This window comes from Sipha flava, unplaced genomic scaffold (assembly GCF_003268045.1).
Source record: "Sipha flava isolate LNK unplaced genomic scaffold, YSA_version1 226_pilon_pilon, whole genome shotgun sequence".
Lineage (NCBI taxonomy): Eukaryota > Metazoa > Arthropoda > Insecta > Hemiptera > Aphididae > Sipha > Sipha flava.
The window spans coordinates 409,776-432,615 of NW_020272861.1; the positions used below are offsets into that span (position 1 = coordinate 409,776).

The 22,840-nt window shown below is 33.9% G+C and overlaps 1 protein-coding gene across 1 annotated transcript in view; it reads right to left on the reverse strand.

Moving 5' to 3' along the window:
* Positions 1–22,840, reverse strand: part of LOC112683440 (carbonic anhydrase-related protein 10) — a 200,154-nt gene that overhangs the window by 59,528 nt on the left and 117,786 nt on the right. The window contains exon 3 of the mRNA XM_025554488.1: positions 21,290–21,340. Coding sequence (XP_025410273.1) covers positions 21,290–21,340 — 51 coding nt within the window. The remainder of the gene's footprint in view (positions 1–21,289; positions 21,341–22,840) is intronic.

Here is a 22,840-nt window from a genome sequence, read left to right on the forward strand (position 1 = left end):
TTTAAAATAGCGATCGGTTTTCTAACACAAATTGTAAATCGATCAATATCGACTGTTATGGAAGTCTCAAAAAGTCACACAAGTGCACAATAATAATGCTAAAATAAATGTTTACTCATTTTCAACTGTCCAAGATGAACATTGGTACAGTGAATTATTAGTCCAATAAGTATTATAAGATGATATTGTATTCATATATATTGTAATTAGGATACGTATACCGGCAGTAAGTTCTAAAACGATTCACATACTTTTTACTTTAATATATAAAACTAGATGCTGTATTTTAATTTATAAATTGAACATACTTCTAAGTGATCGAATTTGTTTTTTTGTTTTTCTTTCAATTAACAATCATGACAAGCTTCGATTATTGTGATTGGTGTATTTTTAATGATCGTTGCTTTACTCTTTGCCTCATCAAGCGTAATCACTTATTCACCCATAAATTATTATTGTAATACTAGAAAATCGTATTAAGATACGATTTTGTATTGCACGATAAAATCATTATGTCCAGAAATGCGCATATATTATATATCATATTTATATATCATGCAACATTTTTTTTTTGATCCTGAAATCGAATTTTCTTATAAATAATACGAGTTGATTTAATCCGACATATATAAAAAATTACATAGCATAGAGTTTATTTATTTATTTATTTTTTTTTTGACTTCTCAAGGGGGCCCTTTCATGAATATTTTAAATATATTTTTTATTTTATTTTCTATCCGAAAATTTAATACCAGAAAAAATCCCGTGAAATAACTAGTTCACCGAGCAATATTTTATCACTCACATACGCAACTATCCGAAAACCAAGCTGTGCATTGCGTGAAATTGTTCACTTCCGACACAGGAGTTTTTGGAATATAATAAGCATCGATCTTAGCGTATGCAGTTATTAAATAGCACCATCGGATGTATGCAGACCTGTATTTCAGGGGATGCTTACAATACTACTGCGTTCTATCTTAACGAAAAATGTAGATATATTTAACAAATTATAATTAATAAATAATTAAATAAACATTGCTTTAATTTTTACTCGTATATTTGATGTTGTGGTGCATTAGTCACAATGAATATGTTTTCTTAGAATCTCGTTTATTTTTTCAGATAGCTTTAATTGTTTACGATTCGTACTTTTTTAATCAGAACTGTAGCTGTTACATTTCCATAATAAATTTTTACACGAAAACTCAGAATATTTTGTGTAATTTTTCTACTCCGTTTATTTTTTACCAAATATTTTAGAATAAATTATATTTAATTCTAGCAACATCATTTGCAACAACATTTAAATACAAACTCCTTGCTCTTTAACTTAAATATTGTAGGGACCCGTTTATAACATTTTTTTTTTTTTGGGGGGGGGGTGTCCAAGTACACTGTGTACCTCCCGTGCGCACGCCTACGAACAGCATCTTTTGTTTTTGTACGGTACGTTTTTTTTTTCTCATACAATTATAATGAAGAACCTATCGAAATCGTCCGTACGAGATTCATACGGAATAAGTGAACGAGTAAACGATTTGGTAGTACCAACCACCACCGAACGTTCAAAACCGTTCGAATAATGTATTCGGGACGAACGGAAAAGGTTTAATATTTATACACGTCTCGAGCGCCGCGTGTCGTCTGCAGATTGTGTCGACTTGTCCTGAATACCATATCGTTTCTCGGATGGATTACAATAACGGTCTGGAGTACATCGAGTCACGTTTAACTTGTTTCGACAACGTTTCCATTCCATTTATCCTTATATATATATATATATATATATATGATATTATTTGTATCGGCACTATTGTAATTTAATGTAATCACATTCGACCGGTGTAAACGTTTGGCCACCCGTTTAGTTCAACCGTTCGGCACAACCCGGATTTGCAAACACCCGAAAATATTGTCGGATATTATTGTCAACGAAATTCATAAGCAAGCCGTGAACAGGTCTAAGGTGTTTCCTCTGGATTCGTTTCGAGTAATCGGTACTTTTAATGCATTTCACTCGAACGCCTGCACCTAAAAACTCATTCGATTAGAAGGTAAAAGCCAATTAGCCATCATCCATCACCATCGGTTAATTAGAACTGTAGTGAAAAAATATCAACTTTATTTTCCTTCGATGAACGATCTCTTCGGGGATCACGTTCTGGAATCTATATGTGTTCAGAGCACATGATATTTTCCCCGAGTTACCGTAAACTACGGCGTCGATGTTTCGAAACATTTTGATGCGTGGTTAAAAAACAATAACAAGAATAACTTATTATGATCGAGTGCACCCCAGAGTCCAGCTACTGCAAGTCCATTAAAGCGATGGCGGGTTCATATTACACGTACATCGAGATGTTCCATCAAGGACGATGGATGCGTTCACTTTGATTTTATAAATCGTACTTCTCTTCTCGTTGCTATTCTGAAGTCACTGGTATACTATGTATCGTTGTTCGAATGACCCTGGAGTTACTGGAGAGTAACTGGAGAGTACTGGAAATGGAAACCCTGGGGTTGAAGAAACTAAAAAATATCGTTTTGTTTTTTGAAAAATCGACTGTTGGGTTTATTACTCTGAATATTTTAACGTTTCAACTTTTCGTTTTCACTCATCTCATGATTTTTTAAATATATTTATACATACATATATATATATATATATATATATATAAGTTAACTAAAAAGTAAGGTATGGATCGTAGTTATAATATTTTTTTTTATCTAATTTTCTGATAGATTCAAAACACTTTGATGATACTAAACAATTAATTGTTATTGACCGTGGTTACTCGCCGTACAAGACGTTGCGTACGATATAACGTTGGACGTAATTTCGATTGCTACCACCAACGGGTATCGTGTTTCTGGTCGTGGTCGAGGCGACAGAACATGGAGGACGGAACTTCGAGACGTTCGTATTAAGTTTTAAACTTTGAACACGAAGAATGAGGATAATGCTACACGGGAATAATAATACAACTCGTACCCGGCACATCTCCGACGATCTTATTTCCCGTTACGAAACGGAAACTCGCGTGCTCGCCTCGTCGCACCTCGTCGGTAAAGTATCTTGTGGCAAACGGATTAAATCACCGACGACGACGGGTAGAGCGATGCGGAGAACGTGTCTCGATTGTGTCTCATGCGCGGGAAAAAAGCCCGAGAATGGCGTACGGATAAGTAACGAAATGTAAATGCACGCGGAGGATCGACACCACGGGGATTTAACCGGAACCGTGGTCCCGGGTGAGAATTAATGTGGTTTCTCGCCGAAAAGTTGCGAGATAACGCGAGCCCGTCGTGTCGGGCACGGATCTCGTCGGCACCGATGATGGTGTACGTTATGCATGTGGCCCGCGACTAATTTTTTGTAGCCCTCGGCTTACCAATATAAATCAACAAAATAAAAAATGAATCGTAAAAAAAATTATAAAATATTTATGCCTTATCACAACTATCTTAGACCCTTAGAGAATGTCATGTTTTGTTTACGTTATGGCTAATATTCTGATAAACTATAATCGAGTAAGTTTTATCGATGATTTTATATGTAAACTTAAAATATAATTAGGAACATTTTTTGGTTAAATTTTAATGTGTGACCTGCGTATTCAACAATTCAATACATTTAGCCCATTTGGTACGTTGAGTTTGACAAGACTGGTGTGCGTCTTAGGTTCGGGAAAAGATTTCCGGTATACCACTATCGTGTTGTCCGAACGGTATTTCAGGGCATTGGATACGTCAAATCTCCCCTCAGTACAGCAATAGAGATTCTCATACGACTTTGCGCACGTGTTGTACACTCATTTACAACGGTAACATTTTACAAACGTATATTTCGATCACGGAGTTCGAATTTTATTAAAGAGAAGAAAAATCGATTTTTAAAGATTATCGATACAATTCGATTGATAACGTTTTCACAGTAATCGTGTGTTACGTAAATACAAATCGGGCAATTGGAAAAAGCGAAATCGTCAAAACCAAATGTTTTAATATTTTATCGTACGCAAAACCGATAAAAGATAAATCTGTTATTTAAGATGTTATAAACATCTTCCCGATAGTCTACATCAGTGGTTTTCAACCTGGGTGTCGTGATCTCCAAAAGTGTCGCGAATCATAGGCTTGGGGGTCGCCAAAAATAATGGATGAAATGATTTTTCCATATTATTTCAAAATAAAACAAAGTTAATTGTTTATTTTGTGATATTTTTAAGTGTAATTAGACGAAATTGTTTATCGAGTAAATATTTTATCGGTTATTAAATCAAATTTTGATGAATAAAAAAACATTTTTGAAGGGGTCGCAAAAAAATAAAAAATGGGGGTCCCGATCCGATAAAAGGTTGAAACCACTGGTCTACATCATTATATTATCATTCTTATCTCCGGTAGGCTGTACCATTCTCGTTGATTAACATCAACCTTATCTGTTTCCTGAACTATATTTGATGTTTACAGTTCTAACTATATTTTTGTAAATGTCTATTGATCCAACCACTTTGCTATGTTGTATTTACAATAATAATAAGCGATAAATAAGCGTGATATGAAAATAAAATAAATCATTTATAACGATGTAACGTCGTGGCGGAAATCTCAATGGATATGAAATAAAAAGATCGATGTATACTTAGTAGTTTTCGTCATTTGTATTTTGTAGTGCGGTCGTGATTCATATATAACAGTACGTATTCTGATTGAATCGTATTGTGGTCCTAACTGAATTAAAGATTTGGCCGAGAAAGAAAGACACACGTAGGCAGTCAAATTTAAAGGGTGACGACATACCTTCAACAAATTGCACTTGCATAACCGAACGCAATGCTTCAATTATTGTACACGACTCGTCGAAATACGATTTATCGAGTGGGAGTTTACGGGGAAATAAACGCTACGATAAGCACTATATTCTTTACGCATTAAATTCCAAAACGATGAAGTACAATTGAATATCGTATAATTTTTCTTTTATTGTTCAGCTCGTGAGCCCTTTTAAATTCACGAAAGTGGCCCAAGAGTCTAAAAAGATTGGAAAGACGGACGATATAAGTCGTACATTTTATGATACAGTAAGTCGTCGAACCGTCAACATTTTCAAAAAAATAAATAAATCCTGTGTAAAATAGTAGCCTATGGAATAAATATTTTGTTTTCATTTCTCCTTCTAGTAAATTGTATAACATAATTTATTTGTAAGATGGGAAAAAAAACTAGTCAAAAAAAGGAACGCAATTTATTAATTTCTTCATCTTGATAAATCGAGATAAATGAATAAAGATCGGAATCTTTGATGGGACAGGATGCACCGCAATTAGTATTGAATCCTTACGGAGTAGAGCGTGCACCGCGGCGTGGTGTTATCCGCTAGGGGACCGAAAACGAAATCGACGAAGGTAATCGAGTACGTATATATATATATATATATATATATAATATAATATATAGGTTAGGGCTGTGGTTTACGAGGGAACGGTTCGTCTGTATGAGGTATTCGTGATAGTTTCGTTCTCGGTGTCCTGTGGAGCGTGAAAAACTTTTTCGGCTCGTCTTGCCCGCAGGGATTTCGGAACGGATACTATATTTCGGAATTTGAGTGAAAAAAAAAATGGTAAGCGAAATAAACGGCAATAAATAAAATTCTCCGTTCGAGCCGTGTACAATTAGTTACCTAAACGCACATACGCACACCGTAAGATATCGTGGCTTCACGTTTTAGAAGTTCTCACGTCAGGACGGAACCGAAGCGTGTATCGTGTATGTTTTACTGCTCATAAATCCGTGTGTGTATGTGTGTGTGTATGTATAACTCTCATTCGCTCGCATGCACACTTTCTCGCTCATGAACATACCCACACGCATAATACACAGCTTTTTGGGAACATTCTTATAAACAGTAAATTACGAACCGCGTGACCGAAACTTTTGTGTACGCACGCACGTACGGTCAACAAAAATGTTTTAATAAACATCCGAGGTAGCCAGTAGCACGCGAGATAGACCGGAGATCCCTGACCACGAAGCCGACTTCCGGCGAATAGTGCTTCGGTAAAAGACAGTGGCATAGCCAAGGGGATGATTGAGGGGGCTACACCCCCCCCCTCTCCACCGTAATGTTAAGAAAATGATAATAACGGACAAGGAAAATCACTGAAAAAGTAAAATATTTAAAAATTTTAGTATTAACCTTTTACAGTAAGCTATCCGTGGTTAGATATAGTGTATCGATCGTAAATTCAACTTTAGAGGCAAGACTTCTCTGACTTGCATTATTATTTATTCATAGAGACATTGGAATTTCAGATGATTGAATATTCAATACATTTATTAACAGCAGAAAGGTTTAAAAGTTAAAATTGTCACTTCAATTTTTTGTCATTTAATAATAAAATGAATTAAAAATGTTAAAAACTAATTAAATAGATATTGTTAATTATTTTTATTTATCATATTATATTCATGTTTATTAATTAGGGGTTTGTTTTATTATATAAAATGTTGGTCTATTAAATTATGTCCTATTAAAAAAAAAAAAAATGTATTGCTATTTTTTTTTTTTTTTTTTTAATAATTAATACGTGTAAAATTATTTATTTTATATTACTATAATATACAATATCCAAAGTATTTATACTATACAAGAATATTATTAAATCGATGTATGTTAAGGGTTATAGGAACCAAAATCTTAAATATAACTTTGACATCCAAATGTTAAGTTTATGAAAGAACCTATCAAAAACCACCGCTGTGTAAAAATTAATCAACCCCCTCCCAAGAAAAATCCTGGATAAGCCACTGGCAAAACATATAACGAATAAGTTCACGGTCAGGGCGAGAACGAGTGGGGTGGATAATATTGCGACACGTTGGCGTGTGTCTCACAGGACGTTTTGCAGAACTCGTCGCGGTCGTTGTTGGTTGGTCCGTGTTTTACAGTGCCCCGCGGACACTTCTGCCGGTACACGAGGAGGGCCGATAAAATAAAGGAGAACGTGAGGCGTGCGTGGACTTCTTACAAACACAACGCTGTATACGTCTGGAACAATAACATACTTGAAAACTTATCGCAGCATAACCGTTCCCAACTGGTGAGTCCAATCTCCGACTAGTTGATATCGTTTCTCTTTCCTTTGTTCATTGCGAAATATCCGAAGCTAATTTCAAACGGTAGGGCAAGAGTGAAAATACGTTCCCAGCGCGCAGGTAAGTCCCTGACCAATTTGATTGACAAAAGTACAAATAATATGCTATGGTATATAATATATATATATATATATATATATATATATGATTTATGTTGAAATGTTTTAAAAAACGTTCTATTCATTACCCAATTTCCATAGTTTTACGCTCGCGGACGACCGTTTGTCTTCTTTTGGATACGCCCACCACCACGGTATTGACTGAAGTTGGACTGCAATAAAAAGTTACGGTTCTAGCACGTTAATAACTCCCTACAATATAACGAAAAAATTGTCTTGGGTATATGAGTATGATCAGTTTCAAGACCGATTTCCGATTTGCAATGGTGATGTGCATCGTACCGAGAATACTTTCAGCAAACTCCTTAATCTGGCCGAAATTCGAAAAAAAAGATTCTATGTAAAGGGGAATTATGACAAGAAACCGACAACATTGAAATAGCAGAACAAAGGGTCGCTAGGACCTCGACGGATAGTTCGGTGTACACTATAAATCGAAAATTTGTTTTGTTTGATTTCCTTTGTAAACTTAGAACACCGGGAAATTTGATGTTGATTTTTTCACGAAATTAACGATACGCAACAACGTTACAACAGTAATAAAATCACCAATGCAAACAATAATATACATTGTTTTATACTATAAGTTCTGCAAAGAAAATTAATTGAATATGAGTTTAAAAAGTATTTATTTATTTAATTTTTTTCATGAAACACGTAATCTTTCGATCGTCTCAGTACATTTTATTATATTTCAATTATATTTCTCAATATTGATCAGATTGTGATAAGAAATTATTCATTTGAAAATTAAAAAAAAAAAAAATCTCGCATTGCTTTTTATCGGTATTTTAATTTTCTGAAACGAGTGAAACTCCACTCAATAATTCCCGTGAAAGAATTTTCACAAAAGTATATTTCACTGTACTAATTTTAATTTTTTTCTTTTTTTAATCTAAATATTAGGTAAAATTAACAATTGTTTTATTAGCAAGAACTATTTATTAAGTATGATATGATTTTACAGTGAATGAAAATGAAGTGCACAAGAATAGCTAATTGTAAATATTAATTTTCTTATTCGTTTTATTACTTTTTCGGACCGACAATAACTACGATGTATGCAGAGATGGCGACAGGAATTGCAAGGCCCAGAACAATACACTACTATGAAGCCCTAAATTAAAATTATTTTAATCTTAATCTTAAGAGTGATTGTGAAAAGAAAATGAATACGAAATCTTTAAACAAACTTTAATTGATTTAATAATAGTAAGAATACTTGAATATCATGTGTATACTGTGTTATAGTATACTTATTACTTGGCCTATTGGATATGATTAAAAAAATTTTTTTCTTGATTTTTTTTGAAGCAAAAGTTTCTAAGAGATTTTAATGGTCAATTTTGTCAGATATTTCTTGTTCGATAGATATAAGTGCAAGATCTGAATGTTTCTCTTGGCTTAATTTATTTCGCAGGTACATTTTGAGGTAAGTTTGGAGAAACTTCTTTCAACGCAAGCTGATATTACTGGTGTTTAGTCATAAACTGTTCATCAACTTATCATTGTCGTAAATATTTAAGGGCAGAACACGCAAAAGAACTACGTGAAAATATCCGAAAATAAGACGTTGGTACAGTTGTGGTCCATTTCAATGGAAAATTATTACCATTTCTATCTGGATACATATAAATACTTATATATATATATATATATTAATATAAACATATTTATACATAAATCACCATAGTTAAACTATTATAGGTAATAATCTATTTAAATACTCTTCTATGATTTCTCGTGTTATCGTTTTTGACAATGTATAAACCAGCTCCGTTTTTATGATGTTTCTCGTAAAGCAGATACTATTTTACTCTATTATTGTGAAGTTTTGTTTATGTGATATCCTTGATAAGGGCTATTTATCGTAGAATTGCTTTGTCGTGTAATATTAAACTCATTGTGTTAAATATCAAATGTATTTTTGTTCGTAACTAGTAATATATTACTCCGGTTATCAGGAAATCATTGAGGTCGTATATTGGCAAGTTGCTTTTGTTAATTTTTTTTTTGTTTATGAGCTCAAAATAAAATCATTTAAATATTTTAAATAAAGATCACTAAAGGAAGCCAATGATCTCTATACATCGGTTTATCGTGTATTTGTCACAATCAAATATCAGTAACTATGAAACACCACGTTTGAGTATTGGTCTGTCATCGTATTGGACGTATTATTTTTAAAGATTTGAAAGAAAAACAATTCGAAGAGATCATGTAAATGTATGTTTTTCTTTTTTAATCAAAAGTTATATAATCGTTTCGACTTGTCGATCACACGTTTTAAATGCAAATTTTAGTTTTCTTTTAATCTGTTTAGTGATCAACAAACACCAGCATTAAAAAAAAAAAGATAATTTACAAATCTTATCACAGTTTGTAAAAGTTATTACCTATATCGTATTGTAATATTATAAATGTTCCTACTAGAATTGGCAGAATCAAATTTTTTGAACTTTTTACAGATGATAAAATAACGAATTGCGCACCGCAATCGTAATTTAAAATAATTTAAGTTAAATTTCATTTAAAAAAGCTACAGGAATTTAATTCTAAACAGAATTCATCAATGTATTTAATATTTTAATTTGCAGTCATTATCGGAAACTGTTAAGTCGATCGAAATACTGCGTGCTCGATATTTATTATTCCGGTCTGATTAAATTACCTATTAGATTTTCGAAGAATTTTAGTGTTTTTTTTTTTTTTTCTAGGCTGAAGTGCACCTTTTCAAAATTAATATAAAAATTAAAATAATACCAAGAAAAAAGGGAAAATTACCATCAAACAGCGTTAAATTCGTATAGTATAGTATTCGTATAGTCAAATACATAGTCTTTTAAGATGTAATTTTATATTTTACCCGGAAGTTTTACGAGAAATTGTAAAAACACGGATACAGGTCGATAAAAAAAAGGCGGTATTATCCATACATCCGAATAAAACGGATTTCACGGTCAAGTGTACTTTTTTCCACTAATATCTATACCAACGTGAGTTTTATACGTTTTGTGTTAATTGCAATTTTAATTTTTTGTAAAAGTTGAAAAAATATTGACGTGCATTGCTCTTGATAAAAATGATATAGCAACAACTTTAAAAAAGACTAAAAAAATTAAAATGATATTGTACGTGGTGAATCCGCTCGATAAATCGTCACTCGGTAATTTTGTCATGTAAAAATAGTACTAGAATTATTGAACACATAGTGTTGAATTTCGTTCAGTTAAGATACAACTATTATCAATCGACAATATTGCATACGAACTATCGAGTTCACAAAAACTCGTTATAAATTTCGTGTATCCTGTAATATATTAGTACGATGAACACAATAATGAATGGGCTGCGTGAAACAGTGCGAAGTGACCGAGGATTACAACGATCGACCGTGCACAGAAAGATCTAGAATCGATCGCTGCCGACGATTTTTCGAAATCCTTTCGTCCGAATATCCAACGTAACCTAAACCAACTGAGCGGGGGACGGAATCACCGGTACAGATTTGTGTATCGAGTGTTTGACAAAAAAATATCATACGTAATACGTATATTATACCCGGGCAGATGGCCCGGTGCAACGTTTTCCCGATCGCACGAGTTTGTTCGGAGATTGTATTATTATTATTGTTGACGTCGAGCAAACTTCCGAAAAACTATAAGGGAGCGTTCCGTGGATTCGATGACGCTACGGGTTTTTTTTTTTTTTCCGTTTCTCCTTGTTTCTTTTATCGTCGTACGTACGATGCTGGGTGTAATGTACCGACCCGGCACGCGACATTTCCGATCCCTCTGTGGTCGACCGCAACACGGTAATAATGGCGTTTCGGGCCGTGCGGGGGTGCCACAGTAGTAATAATAATAGTAATGCGCGCGCGTGCACGGTGCATACGTACTATAATACGTGATATTATAATAATACGCGAGCGACGGGCGGTCTTCGCAGCACAAGGAAGCGCCGTAACAGATGACATTTACCCCCATCGCCCACCCCCGGACGGGCGAGAGACAAACTAGTTTATCATATTGCAATCCGTGCGTTGTTCGAAACACATTTATCTTGTTTTCCTCTAACGCGGAAACCGCATATGTATGACATTACGTATGCGCAATATAACGACAGCGGCGGCAAATGCCGACCGCGCGCGTCTGACCTGCATAATAAAGATTCGGTTGGAATTCCTCGACCATTCCGTTTGGTCGCGCGGTTCGTTTTTATATTTATTTTTTCGCCCCTCGTCTCACGTCCTCGTCGTTCCCCTTTAAACGTACCCCTAACGGCTTTAAGTTTTGATTGTTCTCAACCGTCACACGCATCCGTCCGCCACCTCTGCACTGTCCCGCGCGAATCCCGACACGCGCGTACGTCCTGTCGCTGCAAAACGTATGTAATAATAGTAATAACAAACGTGTGTAGGTACTATATCCGTATTTTTACGGCCGAGTATCGTGACCAACTCTAAGCTGAATCAATGGCGAGGGGACTAGGGGGGGGGCATAAAACGGGGGTTTAATTGTGACTGTACAACCAATATACAATACTACATTACTATACTTATTTTAATTAATATTTATTACAAATTATTGAATTTTAATAAAAAAATGAAATTTACACGAGTGAAAATGTCTCATTAAAAGTAACCTTATATTACGACCTTAATCCGATCCTGTTTCGAATCAACTATTAAAACCGCGAGCCAATGATAAAATTACTGATGGGATTTCTGAATATCAAAAACAGTTTATGATCATCGCATATACTCGTATATTTGCAATATTTTGAAATTTGATTAAACATAAGGATAAATTATATATTATAATAATTATAATAATATAATTATTATTATTTTAATTATATTATTATTATTATATTATAATATTATCATAATTATGATATTTTACATACGAAAAACCTCACGCGTGACAGTTCGTATCGCTACCATTGTATTCTAGTCGACGTGCAAATTCATCGGGTCCCGTGTACGATTCATAAGAGAAATATGTTAGGGTACATATTCCGTATTAAGAGTGAAAAGTCAATATTAAATTAAATTTCGTATTTAGATCGTTTGCATACGAGTAATATATGTAGCCCCCCAATGACAATGTTTTTCGCAACTAGACCACTCGACTCCTCCGTCGTTTTTCATAAGTACCGCTATGCATTATCGTTTTTTTTTTTTTTTTTTTTTTTTTTTTCTCCCCCCAAAAAAATTTTTTCCCCTTTTAAACCCCCCCGAATAAAAAAAAAAAAAAAAAAAAAAAAATTTAAAAAATACACCATATTGTGCACGCATATGGTTGGTACGAGATGGTCGGCTTCTTTAAAATATACCCAATACCCAATAGAACTTCTTGCATATTTTTTGAAACGGGTATACCATTTAAATAGCATCTGAATGTTCACTGATCTGCTTATCGAATCGCTAGCACGTTATAAACAGTATAATTGTTTTCAAATGGCATATCCGAGAATTAAAATTTGGAAGGGACTGATTGGTTTCATTTTATCTAGCAAAAAAACTGTAATAACTGAAAAATAAGGAAGTATTTATAAATAAGAAAAAACAAAAAGAAGAGAAACAAAGGAAACCTATTTATTACAATAAATGATGTTTTGCAATAAAATTTGAGTCTGGAAACAACGCGTATAGTATCGATGTGCTTTATATTGTTCAATGATTAAATTACACTACTGATGATTTCCTTACGAGTAAGTGTTCTGAAGAGGGGAGGTGTAGCTTTTCCAGCCGTCTAACCCTTGATCACAGTCGTAGTCGGAAAAAAAAACAAGTGTTTACAGCACTCAATGTTTACGTCCGTCGTTTCAAATGTTCAACAACACGAGTAAATATTTAACGTATCTATCGATAAAATTGACAATAACGAACCGAATTCCTATGGTGATATTTTAAGACGGAAAAAAATACCAAATAATCGCGTGGATCTAATCGCCAATCGTCGCGGGCGTAACCCTTAAAAATCGTACCAAATCGGCCGCATTTATATCAAACTGTTTTCTGTTCCTTTCGCTCTAAGTTTGGTCACGTTTACCCTGGTAACACACACACACACACACACACGTCGCCCGTTGATTATAACCGAATTACGAAACCGTCTTCGGTCTAGTGTGTTATTACGCGTGTGTTATCATTACCGTCGTCATTATCGCAGCAATCGATACTATTATTTAAATGTCGTGGTTGAGGGAGGAGTTCCGCGACCCCCGTGTATAATAACCACTGGAACACGATAACGGTGGCGTTTGTCAACACGGTGAATTGACGCGTCATTCCTCCGCCCTACGACTACCGTGTGTTTGCCGCCGTATTATTTACATTTGCCGAATCGGGATAGCACGCGGCCGAGTTGTTTCCGATACATATTTTAATAATTTATCACCGAATTTGTGTGTTTGACAAAAATACTTAATGACATCTATTGAATTACGTTAAATTGCGTGCACACGCGATCGCGCGCGCCCAATACGAAACCGACTAACGAATTCTTTCGAACAGTACACCGTACGATTATATTTTACAAAACAAACGGCTGATCGTATCTACGCGCGCGTTTCGGGGGTGGAATCGTCGTGCATGTTTTTATTTCCATATCGTTCCGATAGTGTATTATAATCGAAATCAAAACCGTTAAAATATACGAATGTGTACGAATCAAATCGGAAATAAAAATCGGTGAACGATCGTCAATCACCGTATGTAACGAGCTTATACTTTACTCGTTTACGAGTGTTTACAATGCCGTGTAATAACATTTTCGACGGTTACGTAACTGCGTAAGAACGGTTGTGGAAAATATGTATAGATTTAGTGATACGTTTTAAGTTACAAACTTGTATGCAACATTTTCCTCCTACATTTGCATTAGTGGAATTACTGTACAAAATAGAAATGGCCTATTGGAACATCGATATTTGTATACATCGATATGGGTAACTAATGTAACAACTAGGGATATGTTTAAAAAAATTGAAAGTTTTGATAAGAGGTGGCTTGCAATTTTCCAGTAATCTGTTCGGGAATGAATAATACCACCCGCTCAGCCACAACAAAATTGTATTTTAAAAACTGAATTTTAATTGTTACTTTATTTAAAAACTCTTATGTAATTATTGCGTCTGTTGCATATTTGATTACACAAATTACTCGTGTTCGTATTACCTACCGTGGCTACCGTAAGTGCCCGTTATGACATAGCTGCTAAGCTTTTGGTGGCTTAGTGAATCATAAGAAATGTATGAATGTGTTCTCAATCAATCAATCATTATCGACAGATATTATAGTCGGCGCTGGGGAATGATATCACACAATCACTGATTATCGTACTCGGTTCACGGTAAGTACACAGTAAAATACTAGTTCGTATAACCTAACTTGAATGAGTATCATTTTTAATTAATTAAAATGAATAACAATAAAAAAGGTTAGCACTGGTTGCATTGTTGCGCCTTTGAAAAAAACGTAATTTGAATGTACAACCCACAACAAGGAGGTTCATCCTATGTTAGAAGTTAAATATGTGGAAGTTTATAAAACTTTTAACAAATTATTATAAATCACTAGATACTACCAATTGAATCAAAGTTGAAAAATCGTAGAAAAACTAATTTTAATAATAACATTAATAAAAAAAAAAAATTCAAACTATCGACTGTTGAAATGTTGAATAATTTGTATCAACACCATGAGACCCGTCCTTATCCTTATCCTTACCATCAAAATAATGATCAAATTAATGAAAATCGACAAAACTACTTTAGCACGACGATATCGTTGGTCATGCAAGAAAACCGACCATCTCTTAGCGTTGGCCATTAAAAACGAAACGATATCAACATCGTCCGACACCGGTCGTCTTTCCGACATGTGCACACCGATATTGTCGCAATAAAACGGTATTTCTATTGGATCGGCGTCAAATCGCACAGTATGACTTCTATCGACACCGATAATTTCGGTGGGTGTGAAAAAACGCTCCGAAGTACAATGTTTCTTTACCATGCTCGTATTACTTTCTACCGCCCGTGACGATAGCGTTTCACCACCAACGAAAAAGTGTCTTCGTAACCGATCATCGTTATACATGTTACTCGTGAGACAGACCGAACGACGTAACTCTTCACCTCTTAGCGCACAACGTGACCGGTACACGTTTTGTCGGATGGTAGAAAAAAAAAATAAATAATGAAGAACCTTCGTCGGGTTTGTTTCGATCCAGCACTTCGTACAGACGATGACAACCGCGGATTAACGTCACGGTGTTCGCTCGCAATTTCATTAATGTTATTATTTTTTTTTCTCTGTAAACGTCAAATTTATTTTCCTCACGACTCTTTGGCAACGCGACACGTTCTGCTTCAACGGTGTACGCAGTGGCGACTCGTGGTTTGGAAAACGGGACGATAGCACTGTCGTTTACGAAAAGAATAAAATTGATTCCGATTGCAACAGTGAACCTACTAATAATTCGTTAAACAATTTGATATTTAAAATACTAAAATGGTGATTTTCAAACAATCAAAATGATCATTTAATAAATGTTGTCGAGTGCGATTGCAGCGATTACCACGCACGTGTGCCACGAGTACGAATGCATGTCGACTTATCACCCGCTGTTCTTGGACGACAATCGTCGTCGCTACTTTATATAATATCGTATATGAGGTGCCAAGAACACAAGGGATACTCGAATAAGTGACTTTTCCAAAAATTCTGAATTAAATTGTAAATTTTCCACTTCATTTGATGGTAAAGAAATATAAGCGAATTATTTGTCATGTGCTGTCGTGATCTAGTAGCAAATGATTAAATTATATGATATCCTTTATTGTGATTTACGGAAATCTAATTAACTTATTAAAACTTTAATAACTTTATTAAACGATTTTTTTTTTTTTTTTTAAATAATGGCCTTGTATAGAAGAAAATTTAAAGAATACTTGATAGTGATGATGTTAGTGATATAATTGCTTTCAGAAAATCTCCCAAGAACTACTTTAGCGAAGATATCGTATACCTTAAATATATGCCAGTTACAACCGTAAATACCAAGCGTTCGTTTTTGGCTTAAAAAACGATATTGATAAACTGCTTACGAATTGCGTCCCGTATAAAAAGGGATAAAAAGTGTAACGGAGCGCATATATAATAAAACGGCCCTTCTCAGGGCCACAAATGAACAACGATATGACGAGGTAAAACGGCACGAAGGCGACCAAATATAATAAAAGAATAGTGTCGTTTAATATCGTCGACGGGAGATAGGAACCGACGAATGAGGATGGAGCGCGATGTTCAATTGGGTACAAATACCGGACACCTTTCCGAGCATCGACACTTCATTCTTCTATCCACAACTATCAACATCTCAGAAATCAAGATAAAAAGAATAGAAGAACCCAACGGCGATTACGACGACGGCAACGTCACGGCGATAACCAGGACGACGATTACAACAATCACGAATCCGGCTCCAGCGGCATTTATCCGCGGGGCTCCGCAATTCGTGGATCTGTTCGCCAAAACTGAAAAAGGCCCTTTTCAGGGGCAACACTCGTAAGACCTTTCTGGCGCGCTTATTCAAACGGTCACCGGTAAAGTGATCACGGTCGGTATTGCTCACTTGCTTAACACGTTAAGTGCCGATGTCAACACGTAGTTGACATGAGTAAACGGGCACCCATGGCCGGTGTCAATACGTTGTTGACATGTACATACAGGCGCCCGTGGCCGATGTCAACACGTAGTTGACATGCAATAACCTGTCTTAAATCATAGCTTTGTTCAGTCGGTTTTTGCCGTACACATTTGAAATTTGTGTCGGCTATTCATTACCGTATTGAGTATTAATCGCGCATTTGGTTTTACATTTTCATATTTTTTTTATATTTTATTTACAATTTATGTCTTACGAAATAAGAAAAATTAACGGTAAGTAATCTTAGTGTTGTATGTAAATTCTTACGTATTTTTCATTAAAATAAAAATATATTTTTGTATAAAATCGTATAAACATATAAGTTAATGTATAGAAAAATGAACCGTGCTATGACTGATGAAGAATTATTGAGTATGCTGGAAAATTCAGACGATGATTTCGGCTTGAGTTCTGGTACAGATTTGGGGGAAGGAGATTCTGGTGACGACGACGTCGATCCAGAATCGATACATCCGATAATGCATATTAATATTACAGAACAAGAAGAAGAAGATAATATTTCAGATACTCCTGTTCCTTCTACATCAGGCTATACGTGGAGCAATAAGAAACCTACAGTGACACGTATTCCTTTTACAAAAACAAAAGGACTGAAAGTTTATCCTCAGGGAAATAATCCTATTGATTATTTTAATTTATTATTTGATGACAAACTATTTGAGTTGTTAGTGAATGAAACAAATAGGTATGCTGTTCACGTTTTTTTATCTGGATCTGGAAGTTCTACATCTAGAATAAATGAGTGGAAAGATACAAATATACATGAAATGAAGATTTTTATTGGATTACTTTTTCATACTGGAACAATAAGGATGAATCGTTTACAAGATTACTGGAAGAAATGTGAGTTATTTGATTTGAATTTTTTTCGAAAATACATGAGTAGAAATCGTTTTTTGTTACTTTTGAGAACATTACATTTTATTGACAATGATAATCCAGATACTAATCGTCTGAATAAAATTGAACCACTTTCAACATATTTTAATAACAAAATGTCGGATATTTATGAACCTGGTGAAAATTTATCACTCGATGAGTCGATGGTCTTGTTTCGAGGGAGATTAGTCTTCCGTCAATATATCAAAAATAAACGGCATAAATACGGAATCAAACTTTATATGCTTACTGAACCTGGGGGTTTGGTTCACAAAATTATTATATACTCTGGACAAGGACATGACACGTCGACTGATTATAATCATACAGAATATGTTGTCATAAAATTATTAGAAGGACTTGATTCATGTGGCAGATCATTATATATGGATAATTATTACAATAGTGTAAAATTAGCTCATATACTGTTAGACAGAGGAACATATATAACTGGAACTTTACGGGCAAACAGAAAAGGAAACCCTAAAGAAATAACAACAAAAAAATTGAAAGTAGGAGAATGTATTGGAAAGTTTACTAATGAAGGCATATGTGTGATGAAATGGCGAGATAGAAGAGAAGTTTTAGCTATAAGCTCTGAACATTCAAATGAGTTAATTGAAGTTTCTAACAGAAGAGGTGACCAAAAATTGAAACCTGTTGCGATTACTAAGTACAATAAGTATATGTCTGGAGTTGATAGACAGGACCAAATGTTGTCATATTATCCTTGCGAGAGGAAGACAGTAAGGTGGTATAAGAAGATAGGAATACATTATTTTCAATTACTTTTGCTAAATTCTTATTTCTTATACACAGAAAACGTAAGGAAATGTACTCTTTATGATTATAGACTTTCCGTAATTTCCTCATTAGTAAAAAATCAAGAAAATATAAATATTCCACCACAAATTCCACAGCAAAATTCGCATTTTCCCACAAAAGTAACAAAAAACAATAGTAATAAGTATTTAAGAAAACGATGTAAGGTGTGCCATTCAAAAGGCATACGGAAAACTACATTATTTTATTGTTCCGAATGTGAAGGTCAACCCGGTCTGTGTCTTGAAAACTGTTATCAAAATTACCATTCATAAATAAATTAATGTATTGTTTTATAATTTTTAAATATTTTAAAAGTTTTAATATTATTTTATGTATACAGTACGAAAAATAATTATTATACTAAGTGTATAATTTTGAAGTTTAAAATATGTTCTGTTTATTTGTTATTATCATTTTAATTTTTATTATTATTTGACGAATAAAGTGTTATCATACATTCCTTAATATAATATTATATTTATTGTTTTTACACAATATACTTACCTTACATAGAAAATAATAAGTTGTTTTATAATAAAAATAGGAATTTCGTATTTCATATTTCTATAAATAATTGAAAACAGGCGCCCGTAGCCGATGTCAACTATAGTTGACACGCACCAAATCTACCGATTTTATGTGCGGCTACGGGCACTCGCGTGTTATATCGACGGCGGCGACAGGCCTGCGCCTGTCGAATTAACGGCGGCATTGAACGTGTTAAGCCTGCTTTCCATCGTGCATCCAGATCACTCAGTCACGCCTGCGTAGGCCTGATACCACTCGCCGCGGCCGCTTGCTCAAGCCAGCCGCGTGGCCCAAAATATCCCCTTAATAATATTTGTATAATGTTTATTAATATTCAATAAATAATGTAATAGCGTGTCCCGTGTATTCATTTAAGATTTGGGTGTCGATCCCCGATACACCATTTCAAAAGGTACGATACTTATTGCGTCCCGGGTTTTTCTCAAACATGACTGAATTGCATCCCTATTATCTGTGGAAACATTTTTCAATTTATCGATACTCTGTTGAGGATAAAAACTTATATTTATATAGAAAAAACCTCGATAGTTAATAAAGAACAATTTTTAAAACAAGCAATAACAAAATTTGAATTAAAACAAATTATTTAATTCGAATTAAGTTAAGTTATCTACAAATTTTTACCGATGCAATGATATCTTTTACTTAAGTTAATGTTAAAAAATACATAGAAGAACGACAGATTTTCACCAATAGATAATAACCATAATATTTTTATACAGTTACAATTAAAAATGAAATAATAATATAAAGAGCAAAAACAATATTTTTAACCCACTTGTAGTAGAAATTATTATGTAGTTATTATTATAGACAGTCCTAAATCTGTATAAAAATAATATAAGAAGGGAAATATTGTTTGATTTTTTAAATATACGAAACGCAATTGATATGACTCCCAAAAATATTAGAGACGCGATTTGAAAGGATTTGTTGCCACGGGACGCAATTCGTATGCAACCAACAATAGAAGAGTTTTTCAAACATTCAAGGAAACATTTGATTATGCGATAAAGTAAGAAACAATTTAATATGCTTTTTTTTTTTTTTAATAAAATGAATTAATTTTTCTTCGGTTACGAGTAAAAAATTATGAAATTAATTTTAAAAATCATACAAATCGATCAAAAAACGTACAAGAAATAAAATAAAGAAGTTGATATGTTATCAAAAATTTAAAAGGCTAAGAGTTTTTTTTTTTTTTTTAAATAATATATTTTTAATGTTTATGAGTGTTAAGTTAAAAAATAATTGTATTGATAATTTTTGTCTTGCTTCTTTTTCTTTTATTATTTTAATAAACGAAATTAAATAAAAATAATACATTTTTAGTGATTATTAGAGTACCTAAGCTCTATACTAAAAGAAGTGTTTATGTGTTTTTCTGATGATGGTTATTGAATACGAATACGGTTTTTTTATTTTAATAAAAAACGGTGAACCCTAATTTTCTCTATATATTCAACATTAAGTTTACAGATTCAAATGTAAATGAAAATCTTTGATCTTATCCTCCACACAGCACAGATATATTTATTCGATGTTTAATAAATATTTGATAAATATTCAATAACCATTGGTTATATAATTTTAAACATTGAATTAAAAATTAGACACTTACACAAATATCAAATATTTGTTTTCGGACACTAATAAATTCCTATTAAATGTTTCAGGTTCAATATGAAAAATAACGTATACTGGTACATATTTAATGTTATGTAAAGTTACTATTTTAAGTATTTAAATTCCAATCATATATAAAATTTAATATTGCAATATTTAATATCGTTCCAATTGAGGTATTAACAAATTTGTTCGTGCACCAAATATCGCGTCACCTGTAAAATATTATAATTTCTTGGAAATGAATTTACTTTTATTAACTTTCACATTAATTGTGTTCAAGTGCCGACGAATGAATAAATATAAATCGTTTTAGTTATGGCATTAAGATAGACGACACGTATTCCGTGTTAGCTATTTCCTATCAATAATATTTTAAATAGTATTTACCTGATATGCCATCATATGTCCACCAATCTTCCCAGCTGACCGTGGATAACACTGAAACAGTTGAAATTACATTCGATCAGTTTAATTGCACTGTGATGAACCTATAGATTTTTAAACGAGTTTATTCTGATAATAAGCGCATGCGGTCTTATGTGAATTGATTTCCGTGTGGCTTTTATCATTCAAAATTGTTTACGTAAAACAAAATTATAAAAATTTACTGTAGTAACAATACAACATGGAAAATCGATGAAAAAAAATTAAAATTGATATCATTTTAACGTTTTTGACATAACTATAAAACACTGCGGTTATAACCACAATACTGTACTGTGGTTACATGGATAGAATTCGAGTTGTCAAAACCTGGAGAACAACAACGTTTAGTTCAAATTCTAACTTAGGATATAATTAACCGTTTTGTTTTACTGCTATACCCATGATCATTGCTCTATGATAAGGTTTAACGATTTTCTTTCACGATGCATTTTTTACGATAGTTTATTTTCGAAGCGCGAAAATCGTTACGTTTCCTTTGAAATGTTTTCTCGATTCGCTGTTTATCGACTGTAACACCGCCGCAAAACCGATTCGGTCCGTCGATAATTCCGTGTCTGCAGAATCGCGTCCAGCACAGTGTTTAAAAAATTATCGACGAAATTGTACGGCAGAATAAGGGCATTTTTAGACTTAATTATATGAGGGGGGGGGAAATAATTTTTTTTTTTTAATTTAGGCTCAAAATTTACAAGTAAAATTGTTGGTAATATTTACATCTGGTGAATCCTTAATATTTGTAGTTTTTTTTTATTCTAATGTCGGATCCACTTAGAATCAACTTTTGGGTAGTTATTTTTTAATATCTGTCTGTTTTTTGAAAGTTACGTTTGTGTTTATTTGATTTTTCACTAACTATGGACCCGACAAAAAGCCTAATTCAGTATTCACAGCCATGCGTAATTTGATTTCGTTATAAAATGATCCACATTAAAAAAATTTGAAATGTGTATCTCACATATAATCGATTCTTTAAATACGGATTCAGGTGGGTGATCACTTCTCCGCCCCCCCCCTTAAATACACCTCTTCGGCGGAAACAACGGATTTGCAATGCAACGACCAACAGCGATGGACGCACAGCGATAATGGGATCAAACGTTTCGCTGGACGTAACGGAGCACACCACGTGTTTCGTGTAATATGCGAAACTATGTTTGCAGTTTACTCGAACGGAAAATGAGCTTTTGCCGATTCCGCGTGGTCGGCGAATAGTTTTAAACCATTATCGAAATCGTTTTTTGTTTTTTCCTCTCCTCCCCTATTCTTGCTCTCCTTATGTCCGTTGTTCGTACCGCGGTTACCAGACACATCGAACCAACCGTAGGAAACGTGTGAAAAAAAACCCCTCCGAAATTAACACGCAACAATGTTTCCGAACACAACAAAGTGTACGCGTATGGGTCGATCTCTTGCGCAAGTTTTCGATCGCGTTTAAACTCCACGCTACCCTACACTACGTGAATTAATTTCGATGGTGTAACTTTTAGGTGA